The sequence below is a fragment of the Otolemur garnettii genome, unplaced genomic scaffold, assembly GCF_000181295.1.
Source record: "Otolemur garnettii isolate 467f Iridium unplaced genomic scaffold, OtoGar3 scaffold00023, whole genome shotgun sequence".
NCBI lineage: Eukaryota > Metazoa > Chordata > Mammalia > Primates > Galagidae > Otolemur > Otolemur garnettii.
In genome coordinates this window covers 4,075,505-4,089,350 of record NW_003852418.1, presented here as the reverse complement: position 1 = coordinate 4,089,350, position 13,846 = coordinate 4,075,505, and the positions used below count along the sequence as shown (strand labels likewise).

The 13,846-nt window shown below is 44.5% G+C and overlaps 1 protein-coding gene across 4 annotated transcripts in view; it reads left to right on the top strand.

Moving 5' to 3' along the window:
* The window catches only part of CHD6 (chromodomain helicase DNA binding protein 6), a 148,325-nt gene that overhangs the window by 102,443 nt on the left and 32,036 nt on the right, over nucleotides 1-13,846 (top strand). For all 4 annotated transcript variants that reach the window (XM_012803928.2, XM_023511919.1, XM_023511920.1 and 1 more), the window contains 2 exons: nucleotides 5,236-5,365; nucleotides 7,505-7,565. In XM_012803928.2, coding sequence (XP_012659382.1) covers nucleotides 5,236-5,365; nucleotides 7,505-7,565 — 191 coding nt within the window. The remainder of the gene's footprint in view (nucleotides 1-5,235; nucleotides 5,366-7,504; nucleotides 7,566-13,846) is intronic.

Genomic DNA, 13,846 nt, shown 5'->3' with positions numbered 1-13,846 from the left:
GGATTCTAAGGTTTTTCTGGATAATCAGTATGTTCTTAGTGTATATCTTTTGCCCTCTTGGTTGAAAAATTTAAGCATAGAAGATGGCATGGAAAAGCTCATTTTTAATGTGGTAACCAAGAGACTAAAGAGGACTGAGAGAGGTTTCTTGAAAAGCTTGAAAAGACAGAAAAAAGTGCCCACTTTGCTGGTCACTGTTAAGCTCCTGCCCTTGCTTTTAACCAACTGCCAACTGTTAAAACAAATGATGAAAGTGTCAAGAGGTAGTTGCCCACAATAGGCCTGATTCACACCTTCCCTGCCAGGTGAATTAACAAACATTTTAAATTGGGGAGCAGGGTTTAAAGTGGAAAGAGTTAGGTAAACCTGCCTTTATCTGTCAACTCTGCTACAGAGTTGGCAAGTCATACGCTTCTCCAACCTGTTTTCTCACCTGTACAGTGGGGGAAGTGTAGGATCCAGACACCCTCCCTGGAAGGTTGCTATAGTTACAGGACACCACCTAGGACAGTGTTTGGTGCACAGTAGATGCTTGGTGCTATTCCACTCTGCCTTTTGAAGGTTAATTTTCTAACACCTATTCTTTAAAGAAAATCCTTCAGCTTTTACAGACTGACCAGCTGCATTTAAGTAATAACCATACCTTATACATATTTTAATTTGGAATCACCTCAAAATTTGGATTCTGGTGTTAAGAATTTGGGCTTCAGGAGGCGTAGTGCTGCTGGGAACACTGTCAAATGGCTAGGGTTGATCTAGAGTGGTGCTGTCCAGTAGAACTACGTGCAGTGACAGAAATACCCTCATCTGTGCTATCCATTATGGAAGCCCCTAGCTGTATGTAGCCATGGAGTTTTTGAACTGTGACTCATGTAACCTAGTGACTATTTCTGCGTAATTTTAGTTAATTTAAATAGTGACTAGTAGTATGTTTGTTGGACAGGGTAGGGCTAGAACCCAGTTCTGAAGTGGGAAGAAGTGTGTTTTCTCCTGGTTAATCAGGAGTCCAAAGTGCAGCAGAGACCTGGTTTAACCTAATTTTGGAAAAAACCCATAAGACTGCTTAGAGGCAGCCAGATAGATTCCAGAGTGTCTGAACTTGGTATGTGTGGAAAGCCTAGTGATATTGGGGCTCATTTCAGAGGTAGTTTTGGGACACATGGCCAGATCTCTGCGTAGTGACAGTGTGATGTGAAATGAAGACAGCTGAAGTCCTGCCAGTATGGCAGACAGAATTTATAAGCTTCCTCTCCTTCTCTCCAACCCCAACACATCCACCACAGGCATACAGAAAGCTAAGGTGAATCTGGACTTGAAAGAAATCAGGGAAAACACCCAAATGCAGAGGTCACTGAAAGCCTGGGGGCCAGTGTGGTGGTAGAACAGAGGGACTGAGCTTTTAGTGCCCACACAGAGATGGGAAACACACAGCCTTGGCACAGTTGCCCCTTCTGGAAATGGGAGGAAGGAAGAGCTCTTTGGCCCAGGAAAGCAGAGCTGGCAAAAGACACCCTTAAGATAAGAAAGTAGAGACTTGAAGGAGAAGGTGAGACATGGAAGAAAGTGAAGGTGACGTCCAGGGGTAGAGCAGCATGTGCCCAGCAAGTACAGCAACAACCTGGCGTGGCAGAACCAGTGTCACAGGAAAGGTCTTACTGTGATAGCAAGCAGCGAGGCAGAAAGCTCGCTCAGGAGAACAGGGGTCGTTAGATGGTGGTGATAAGTGTCATTTACCTGAAGGTATAACTAAAAATCCGTAGCCTCAGAATTTGCAAAAGAGGACAAGAATCTGAGGATGCCCTAGACCCTTTCTCTCCCAGAACAGGCAAGTTGGTGTTGGTACTTTTCCTACTGGTTTCCTAATCCCTAATTAAGGTTTAGAGTTTGTGATTAATCAGTTGATCTCCTGGTCTCAATGCAGAGTCAACCCAAATGATGTGTAAGGTCACTCCCAAAATGTGAAGCAGTTTGGGAGGGATAAATGAGTGTTGCCCCAGCACACTGTGAGACCTTGAGATAAGGCATCACCAATTCCATTCAGATTGTCAGTTGAGGTGAACGTGGCATTTAAAGTTAGGGCGGATGGGCAGATGCCAGGAAGGTGATTTGTACATTGCCTGAATTGCCTTCTGATGGTGCAGGATGAGTTCGACGGGCGTGCTGTAAAGAGGGGAAAAGGCCAACCCCTGTACTCAGTGCTCAGGGGCTGGTCTTAAGCCGTACGCGTAGACTCTGGATACGACTAGATCAGTTCAGTCAGGTGGTTACACTAGAGTCAACCTAGACTGGGTTGGACGGGTGCCTCACAGGCCCATCCTCCCTGGCACCTTCCAGAATCCAGATCAGACTCTACTCCTGGCTGGGTGCCGCCCATCTACATTCTACAAGCCTGGGCTCAGGCCTGTCTTCCCTGAGCAGCACCCTGGACCGCTCCTGTGCAGCCTTAGCCCTCGCTGTCAGCAGGCCACACACACACACGTCTTACCTGGTGACAGAGCCCAGGGTACCCAGCAGCTGGTGGAGACGTGATACTCAGCCATTTTTAGAGAGCCAGCCTGGTGCTCACTTTTTAGGGATCACGTATCAGGAAGCCGTCTCTGCCCTTCCTCCATGCCTTGTGTGTAGCACTGCAGCCTGTGGAACTGCGCCCATTTTCTTTGTCAAGAAACGCACAGCTATTCATTGAGGTGTGGTGAATCTCTGAGTCCACCTCAGGCAGAGCCCACTGCCGTCCTCTTTTTTTTTTTTTCTTTGAGTAAACTGGAACTATTATTTTTTCTTTTTTAATTAAATGATAGCTGTATACATTAATGCAAACATGGGGTACAGTGTAGTGTTTTCGTATCCAATTTGAAATATTTTCATCAAACTCGTTAACATCGACTTTGTGTCATTTACTTAGTTATTGTGTTAAAACATTTATAATCTAGTTCTAGAAAAGTTCACTTGTACCCTTGTTAGACCATATAGGTGATCTTTCCAGTCACCCTCCCACCACCCATCCACCCAGCTCCCCTCCCCTCCCCCACACCTCCCCATATTTTTTTTTAATTGTGTTAAAACGTTCATATTCTACTCATAGAAAGATTCACTTGTACCCTTGTAAGATAAACCACAGAAGTAAACCCTCCAATTCCCCTCCCTCCATCCATTACCCCCTCCCCTCTCCCTCCTCCCTACAGTCCTCCAAAATGAGAAGAATATAGCTGCAGTTCCATCTCCAAGCTGACCCTATTAGTGTGGGCTGAGTCTTTGGCTGGGGCTTGAGCCTGTAGCAAGAAGCCTCTGTGCCAGACCTAATCCTAATGATGCTTTGCCAGCTCCCATTGTATTGAGTGACTCCTGCCCCTCCAGGTCCACCAGGGTTTGTGAGATTTTTCTCAAGATAGGGATTTTAGTATTTCTGTCCCTGTTCTTAGAGAGGAGTTCACAGACTTAAGTGAAGAGAGGCAGGCAGCCCACACCCTCAAAGGCCCGTCCCGTTGCTCTGTGTGTCACTGTCAGCGTCACGGCTCCTCCTGGGCTTTTTTCAGGACAGTCATTAGGGCTTTTTAAGGAACTGAATCAATCAGTCACTCTTCCTCGCTGCCACCTTCACAGCTAATTGAGAAACAGAAATGAAGAATCTGTAGATTTCAGATTCACACATGACCAGAGCAAGTCCATGGAGTAGAGATTTTCCCAGGCAGGGAGGCACACGGAGGGCCCCAGACAGTTAACTAACCTCCCTTGGTAGTGAAGGACGGTAGAGGGAGGCTTTAACCATCTCACCTGCCAGATAAGTTACCCCTTCTTTCACAAGTAAGCAGATAAGAGAGAGTGGCAGGAATCTCCTTAAAACAGCAGGAATGTTGGGGAAGTTTGTTTGCATGTAAGCTGAGGCAGGAACATGGGGAGACAGGGACATTGGTTCTTCCCACAGTGATAATCAGAAGAGAGAATGTAGGCGAAACTGACTCACCCAGTCAGTTGTTGAGTATATACAGTGTCAGGTTCTTTGCTAGATCCTGACTGTATAATGATGAGCAAAAATAGATCCAGGGTCTGTGCTGGGGAGCGCACAGTCTCATGAGAGAGACTTAGAGTAATCAAGTAATTCCCCTAAGGCACAAATGAATACAGAACATAAGGCGGATATTCTCGAGCCATATGTGCGTGTGGGCGGCACTTGTCATGAAGATGGCAGGAGAGTCATTGTGGATTAAAAGATCGAGTTCCCACAGTTCCTCAGAGGAAAAGCTCCAGGTGCTCTTTACAGCATAAAGGATACGACTGCATCAGCAGTGACAGGAGAACAAAACCAAGGTAGAGATTAAACACCCAAGAAAGTAAAATCAGGTTTGTTCTCAACAGCCAGGCTCGTTCTTGTTTATGTCCAGTTCTTCCATCCCCTGTAGTGGGTTCCTGTCTAGATTGACATTGTTTGCGAGGAGCCACATTGAAAGGGTTTTGATGATCATAAAGAAGTTTTCTCCAGCATAGTTTAGTATGGTGGTAGATTTGGGTCTTTTGTGTGGCCAAGTCCTATCTTATTGTCAGATTACATTAAGCTCAGAAGATAACAAATTGTCATGTGTGGACTTTGTCGAGTTAGAAGTGACATTTTTTCGTTGTTTTGCCTTCCATCTGAGGTCCCTTTTGAGGGTCAGGCATTCTCTCTGTTACTGACTTTGGGATGTAGTGAAGAGCAGTTCCCAGGCCCTGGCCTGTCGGTTAGGATTCTGTACTGAGTTTGGGACGACAAAGACCACAGGTCTGTTTGACTCTAATAAACAGTTGCAGAAGTTATCTCTGTATTTTAGCCCTGGCATCCATCATTTTGTTCAGCTTTCCTTTCTAACACATTGATAAAACTGAACTCTAAGAAAACAAGGCCCATTCAAACAAGGGTCCAGAGTAGGAGAAGAAGTTGCAAGACCAACTTGTCTGATTCCCTTTACTGTCGGAAAGCAGCAAACAGGTGAGAGTTGTATCTCCATCTGGAGTCTTTTCACACCGAGTATTTACATAAGCTCTCGTTTTTTGGTCAAACACTACTCAAGGGTGTCTGCTTTAGTTCCAGAATCTTTCCCCAGTAGGAAGTGTTACGTATAGGATCTGGTTAATCTTAAAGAAGTACTTTTTGTTTGTATTTGGGTTTTTATTTAATAAGGAAGCAGAATGACCGTCTCGAGCTCAAAGCAGGCGTTGTGAGTTCTGGTGTGACTGCTGACATCCCTCCTTGCTCTTGCTTAGGCTACGAGAGGTACAACGCCATGCGAGCAGACCCAGCACTTTGCTTCCTGGACAAAGTCGGGATGCCAGATGAGAAGTCCCTTTCTGCAGAACAGGGTGTTACAGACGGGACCTCAGATGTTCCCGAAAGGTAAGAAGCCGAGTGGGCCGACCATGGTGGGACACGCCCTGTGACCCCTTTCACACACACCCAGCGCTCTGCCTGTCTCTTCCTCAGTGTCTGGCATCGCCCTTGAGCCTGCCACGCTGCCACTGCCTCCCAGGATTGCTACTTTCGTTACACCTGACTATGCCTCAGACCTCTTCTTTGACTTCCAAGCACTTTGAACCAAATACCAGTTTCTGTTCTTCGTGAGTTCCCCATGCTGCCCACCATCCTGCCCCACTTTTTAACCAGCCCTGTCTCTTGTCTGGTCAGAGGATTCTCAAGGAAGATTTCACACCTCTCATATTTGCCAGAAAACTAAGAAGAGTTCATGCTTCCTGACTTTGAATTTCCTGAGATGAAATTCTAGTATTATTTAAGGATTTCATTGTTCATGAGTAAGGCGAATTTAGGAGCCACTACTTGATAGCCGTGGCATTTCAGCCTATCCATGGAATATATATCAAAAACGTAAGGAAGCCTCCCCTTTGTCTGAGTTTTGTTTACTGATGGCAGAACCCCAAAATGTATAAATTCACAGAAAATCTAAATCAGTAGCAGAAATCTAAATTATAGTTCTCCAAAATATGTATATTTTTATAAAACAGCATTTATTTCTTCACTTGTGTTTGGTAATATTTTGGTTTGATCTTCTCTCCAGAAGTAGCAGATATGGCCAGGCCTGAGAGGGTGGCACAGATAGGAACAACCATAAACACCTGCTCAGGCTGAGGAAAGTGTGAAATGCATTTTCTATCTGTCCTTAACCCCTGGTGTACATTCAGCTGCCCCAAAGGTGTTTCCTGTAGACAGATAATAAAGATGCCTTCTGGGAGATGCTATCAAAGGCCCACATGACTGGTGATCCTCATGTCAGATTCACTGGCTCAGGGAGAACACGCCCTTCCTGAGGTACCTGAGTATGGCCTAAAGCTTATCTCTTCTCGGGCTGGCTGTTCTTTCTATAATTAAACAATGAAGGTAGGAAAGTCTCCTGTCTCCAGGACCCAAGCAGCAAGGACAAGAATATTGGGGACAGGAAAATTTCAAAGTCAATTTTAAAAGGAATAGAAGAACAGATAAGGTATCAACAATAGTTAAGCTTACAAGACAGGAGACAGGCAGCTATTAGGGTCTGTGCTAATGAGGCCAAAAGACCTTTTCAGCAGTGGCAGAGGGATTCCCTTTAAAGAAAGTGACTTTTGCCAGATTTTAAGTAACTCAATGGAGGACTCATCCTACTATTGTCTGAGTGTTCAGACATCAGAGCTACGTAGTCAGATCACTTTTTTTTTTTTTGAGACAGAGTCTCACTTTATCACCCTTTGTAGAGTGCTGTGGCGTCACAGCTCACAGTAACCTCCAATTCCTGGGCTCAAGCAATTCTCCAGCCTCTGCCTCTGCCTCCCAGGTAGCTGGGACTATAGGCACCTGTCACAATGCCCTGCAATTTTTTTGTTGCAGTTTGGCCAGAGCCGCGTTCAAACCCTTCACCCTCGGTATATGAGGCTAGCATGCTACCCACTGAGCCACAGGCGCCGCCCTCAGATCACTCTTGACAGCATAACTCTTGTGGGTCTTTTCCTTAGAAGTGATAACACTGGTGATAATTTTTCTCTTAGGTTTTCATAAAAGGGAGGGGAAAACTATGACTGAGTACCTATTGTGGAAGGGACTTGCTGTTGACCCTTTAAGTCCAAGGACGAAGAATCCTCAGACATGGGGGGCAGACCCACTAAGGGACTTGAGCATCCCGTGATGATGGTGTCCTCAGGGCTCCAGAGCCAGCGCCTCACAGACACAGGGCCGATACAGTAGGCCCCACTTCTCCATGGAGGATAGAGGCCTTAAACCTCAGATAGTACCAGACCCTTGTAAATCAGACACAGTTAAAGATCGACAACAATACCTAATAATAACATAGAACATTTGTAATGGTACATTATATTAAAATGTGAGTGAATCTGATCTCTCTCCCTCAATATTTCTTAATGTTTTGGGGCTGTGGTTGGCCAGGTTAACTAAGACTGAGAAAAGCAAAACTATGGGTATAGGGGCTGCTATAACTCTTGGGGGGTATGTAATTTTTTCTTTTTTTTCTTTCTTTTTTTTTTTTTTACTTAGAGGCAATACAGATAAAGAAGATAATGCCGAGGACAAATTAGATGGTCTCCAGAAACAAATGGTAAGTGAAAGCGCTGCGTTGGTTGTCCTCACTATCTTTCATAGCAAGAGAGAAATCCCCATCTTGCTAGTGGTCTGGGGGAACTCGATGACACTGCTGCATTGCGCTGCATTACGAAAATTTCAGACATACAGACTGCATTATTTTTATTCTAATTAATTTTTTATTTTGAAGTAACTGTAGGTTTCAAAAACAGTTGTAAGAGGCAGAGAGAACACACTTACTTTACCTGACATCTTGCATAAATGATGGTTCAGTATCACAACCGGGAGACAGTGATAGAGTCAGGTATTTCTATGAACACAAAGAGCCGTCGTGTCACTGTCATTGGCCATACCCACTTCCTCCTGCCTTCGCCCACTTTTTAACTTTTGACAACCACTAATCTGTTCTCCACTTTTTGTAATTCTGTCATTTTAAGAATGTTCTGTAAATGTATGTAACCTTTGGGGATTCATTCGGGTTGTTGTTCATTCCTTTTTCTTGCTGAATAGTATTCCGTGGGATGGATGAAACACAGGGATTCAGCCATTCCTCCGGTGAAGGGTGTCTGGATGTTCCCAGTTGGGGGCTGTTAAGTATACAGCCTCTGTGACGTTTGCACACAGATTTTGGTGTGAATGTGTATTTTCACTTCTCTGGGATAAACGCCTAGGAGTGTAATTCACTAGGTCATATGGTAGTTCATATTTCATTTTTTAAGAGAATGCCAGACCGTTTCCAGAGTGGCTGAACCATTTAACGTTCCTACGAGCAATGTGGGAGTGATGTACTTTCTCTGCATCCCCCATTCGTACCAGCATTTGGTGTTGTCAGCGTTCTTACCAGAGCCGTTCTGGTAGGTGTAGTAATACTTCACTGTGGTTTTGATTTGCATTTCCCTAATGGCGAATAAGGTGGAGCATCTTTGTGTGTGCTTCATTGCCATCTGTGTACCCCCTTCAGTGAAAAGTTTCTGTATGTCCCCTGCACTCTAATTTCATTGTTTGTTTTACTATCGATTCTTTAGAGTTTTTTGTATATTTTCAATACTCATCTTTTGTCAGTGAAGAGGTTTGCAAACACTTTCTCCCACCCTGTAGTTTTGTCTTTTTACCCTCTTCACATGGTTTTTCACAGAGCAAAGGTTCTGATTTTGTGAAGTCCAGCATGTCAACTTTTGTTTTTGTGGATCATGCTTACTTACAGTGTCAAGTCTCAGAACTCCGCCTAGCCGTAGGTCCTGGAGATTTTCTTCTGTTATCTGTATTTTTTATAGCTGTTCAGTGGTTCTGAGTATTTCCTTATATGTGTAAAGTGTCACAGTCCACTAGTAGCGTCATTTCACCAACTCCAGCGAAGTGTACAAACCCTATTTCCCTTTCTTCTTTTACCCTCCTCTGTTTATAATATGATTTCCTTAAATATTTATTTAACATACATTTAGAACTGTATCAGATGTTAATTTTTGCCTCAACTGTCAAATATGATTTAGAAAACTCAAGAGAAGAAGGAAAGTCTGCTGTATTTACCCAAATTTTGTTTTCTTCTTCCGTCTACTGTTAAGGGTTCTTCTTTCACTGTTTTCTTTCATTTTAGAGAATTCTTTTCATTCTTTTAGGGTAGGCCTTGTGGTGACGGTTCTCAGAGTTTTTCTACATCTGCGAATGTCTTAACATCCCCTTCATCCCTGAAGTGTGTTTTCATCAGGTGTGGGATTCTGGGTTGATGGTTCTTTTTCTTTCAGCTCTTGAAAAAGGGGCCACTTCCTTCTGGCCACCATGGTTTCTGGTGAGAAATCCACTGTCATTCATGTTGTTTTTCCCCTGTAGGTAAGGAGCCTTTTCTCTCTCCCTGCCTTCATGTTTTTTCTTTGTCTTTGATTTTCACAAGTTTTAGTATGACTTTTTCTGTGTGCAGATTCCTTTGAGTTTTATCCCCTTTGGAGTTCACTGAGCTTCTTGATTCTGTAGGTTTATGTCTTTTGCTAAACTGGGACCGTTTTCGGTCATGATTTCTTAAGTGCTTTTTCTGCCCCACCGTCTTTCTTCTCCCATTCTGGGATGCAGATGAGATGAATATTACATCTTTTGTTACAGTCCTGTAGTTCTCTGAGGCTCTGTTCAATTTTTTTTCCAAACTGTCTTTGTGTGTAATTCACACTGGGTACTTTGTCTTTGAGTTCACTGTTTTTTTTTCCTTTCTTCTGTTGTTGAACCTGTCTGTTGAGGGCTTTCTTTTTTCTTGAGTTTATAATAAGGAACATTTGGGATAGAAGTTGGGGGCAGGGAATGGAAACCGGCTATCACTTTATTGCCTGGGCTGGAGTGTGATGGTATCATCATAGCTCACAGCAAATTCAAACTCTTGTCTCAAGCAGTCCTCCTGCCTTAGCCTCTGAGTACAGGTGCTCACCACCATGTCCACCAAGTTTTGTTTGTTTGGTTGGTTTTGAGGGGATTTATTTGTTTTGGGGGGGTAGCTTTTTTGTTATAATTTTTTGTAGACATGACATCTTGTTATGTTGATCAGGCTGGTCTTGAACTCCTGGCCTCAAGCAATCCTTCCACCTCAGCCTTCCGCAGTGCTAGGATTACAGGCATGAGCCACCGTGTTGGCTCTGTTGAAAGTTTTTGGGTCTTTGTTTTTGTTTTTCTCTAAGTTACTGTGTTTTTCAAATCTAAAATTTCCCTGTGGTGGTTCTTTGGATCTTTGTTTCTTTGCTGAGACTTTGGGTTTTTCATGTGCAGCACTTGTGTTCAGAATGGCCCGTTGATGGCTGCTTTAAACTCTCAGATCAGATAATTCTAAGCTCTGTCATCTCAGCATGGGCATCTTTTGTCTTTTTTTCATTCAGTTTGAGACCTTCCTGGTTCTCAGTATAAGTAATTTTTGATTGAAGCCTGGACGTTTTGAATATTGCATTGTGAGACTGGACCTTCTGTTTTCACTGACTTCTTCTGACACCGCCTTTGGCAAGGAACAGGGATGTTTCTGCAAGGTGGGAGCAGAAGTTTGTGTTTCAGTCCCCGTGTGGGGAGATGTTTCTCAGTGCTGTTGGACAGAGATAGAAGTTCAGATTCCCATGTGGTCTTTGCTGATGCCAGGACTGGGAATGGGGGACCTCATTCTATCTGTCAGACATAAAATCCTGGCTCCCTACGCAGCTGGTTCTCATACCACCCCACAGAGGAATGGAGTACTGTGTTAGCACCTGGGGAAGGTGCACGTCTAGGCTCCAGCATGAGTGGAGCAAGCCACAGTTTTTCTGTGTTGTTGGCAGTTACTATCTTAGTATTCACTGTGTTCCTTACCTGCCCCATTTCTGGTCCTTTGCTAAAGATGGGGGGCGGGCGTCTTTCTTGTCTGCACCCTTTGGCATTTCCAGGTATCCTAAAATCTAGGATACATAAAGCAAAAAAGAAAACAAGCAAACAAACCCCCAGGGAACTCACTGCCATGTTGTTCTGTGAATCCAGATGTCTGATTTGTCCTGCTTTTTTTTTTTCACCTTTCAGAATTGTCTTATGTTTCATATTTCATATTCAGGGATTTTAGTTGTACTTAGAGGGAAGAATAAGGAAATAATGCACATCCCACAAGCTAGTGTCTATGTTGCATTTTGAAAATTAGTTTCTGGGACTGAAACCTCACCTGGGCCCTAACATCATTTGACCACAGTTTCTCCAGCTTTGAGCAGTAGAGCAAATGTGTCTTTTATAATGTTGCAGATTCTCCATCCCAGAGGTTACTTTGGTTAGCTTTGTCCCCAAGTGACTCCATTTCAGAGTCATCATTTTTCTTCAGATCACCACCCAAAAGTTAGCAATTTTAAATTCTATTCTTTTTATCCTGGCCTATAGAATGTGAGATTTTTACTTTGAACTCTATCAGCTGTGATTCTTTTAATAGTAACAGTGGCACCACTTTCCCAAAATAGGTAACAATTACTTTCTAGAGGTGTGTTTCTCTGTAACCCTAAGGTTTGAGGAGTGGTGGATTGAAGCAAATCATTGGGAAGCCTCAGACCCCTGGACTTAGAGGAAGGTGGGTTCTAGTCTTGACAACTAAAATCCAAGTTCTGCCATCCCAGTCTTTAGTTCATATTGTTAATTCTTCTGTTTGGAATTTGGATGTGTTTTCTCATAACAGCAGCTTTAGTACCAAAGAAATAAAATAACGTCTTATACTTACATGGAACTGCACTCTTTCCAAAGCACTCTCTGCATTTGTTTCAGTTCATCCTCACCTCACGCACATGAGATAAGCATATCACAGATTATTTTATTTATTTGACAGCCAAGGAATCTTTAGGCTTCAGAAGTTGAAGTACTTAGCCATATTCTCACAACTAGAGGACAGAGTTAAGACTTGAAATTCCATAGATAGTCTAGGCTAGATGTTCTTTTTTCTAGCAAGTATCCTTTTCATAGTCAAGAGAGTAGAGAGTATTTCACATGTAAATATATGCTCTTTCCTCCCAGCAGCAGCTCATATGAGAAGGAAGCCCTGCAGCGCAAGCCGCTAAGGCGCCAGCCCTATATACCAGAGCTGGTGGGTTCGAATCCAGCCCGGGCTTGCCAAACAGTAATAACAACTACAACCAAAAAATAGCCGGGCTTGTGGCGGGCACCTGTGGTCCCAGCTACTTAGGAGGCAGAGGCAGGAGAATCATTTGAGCCCAGGAGTTGGAGGTTGCTGTGAGCTGTGATGCCACGGCACTCTACCCACGGCGACAGCTTGAGGCTCTGTCTCAAAAAAAAAAAAAAGAAAAGAAAAGGAAGCCTTCAGACCGTCTGGCTCTGACAACTGTCTTCATTAAACTTAACATTCTTAATAGATCAGTCAGGAGGGCACTGAAGAGGTTGTGACAGAATTAGTAAAGATAACTTAAGTGACCTCAGAGAGTAGTTAAACTTTGGAACTACTTTGCCTGTCTGATTTCTTCTGCTCTTCAGACCCCTGAAACTTGGGTTGTACAATACAGTCAAAGCATATGGAGTGGGGAGTGGGTTCTCCCAGATCCAGCTTGGCCAGTAATCCACGTGCTGAACGGCGCAGGTGGGGGGATAGCCAGGATCCAGGCCAGGCCTGCTGCCCACCTGTGTCCCTCCTGTGAGTGTTTGTCCTGCTCTGTGCTTAGCAGATCAGTGGGCGGAGCTAAAGAGGGCCAAAGCTCTGGGTAAGCTGCCTGTTCACTAGAGCCAAGCCTCTGAATTAAATAGCCTTGGGCATAGAAAGGGGGATTTTTAATCAACAGATTGCCCGGAGCCCTACCCAGCACACACCTCAGTCATCTTGTCAGGAGGCCATTCCAGGTAGATTCGGAATGCCCAGAGCTCATGGAGAAACAAGTAGCAGGCCGCCTTCCAAGGAGGCCCCTTTCATTGCTGAGTGATGCTTCCTTACACTGGACCAGAAATCTGCTTCCCAGTTGATTTTCTGGGTTCCATCTAATTTTCTTTCCTCTCTGATAGGATTTTAAATTATTGAGGCTGGCTGGTGACCTTAATCTCTTTATTTAAGTCTCTTTCAGGGTGAAATATCCCCTCCAGACCCCTCACTACTCTGGTGCCTCTCAGAGCACACTATACTTGCTGTCCTTGAAATGCCGTATGCAGAAAATCGTAGAATATTGGAGTTGGGAAGGATGTTAAAGATGATCTAATCTTCTCCCTTCCCCACTCTCTCTCTGTTTTAACACCAAGCGCTTTTGCTTGGTAAACCATTATAGATTTCAGATGCAGTTGGATTCAGCAAACCTACGGAGATCTTCTAAAGCGGTTAGCTAAAAGTGTATTTGGGTTTAAAATGGTTTGGTGCCCAGAATTGTAAACAGAATCTTTATCTGTGAAACCTAATATGTGGGGAGAATAACATTTCTTTTAACAAAAATGTCAATAAGAAATGGCATGACTTTCCTTAACGTAGTGCTGTTGGGTGAGCTTGCGGCCTCCCTGCCATGCCCCAGTCCGCCTCAGGGGGCTGTGCTCTGTGGGGTGAGTGTGCGGACTCTGTGTGGTGCCACAGTCCCCTCGCAGGTGGCCGTGCTCTGTGGGGTGAGAATGCAGCATCCATGCCAGGCCTTAGTCCCCCAGCAGGTGGCCGTGCTCTGTGGGGTGAGAACGCAGCGTCCATGCTGGGCCTCAGTCCCCCTGCAGGTGGCTGTGGTCTGTGGGGTGAGAATGCAGCGTCCATGCCGGGCCTCAGTCCCCCCGCAGGTGGCTGTGGTCTGTGGGGTGAGCGTGCTGCCTCCATGCGGTGCTACAGTCCCCCCGCAGGTGGCTGTGGTCTGTGGGGTG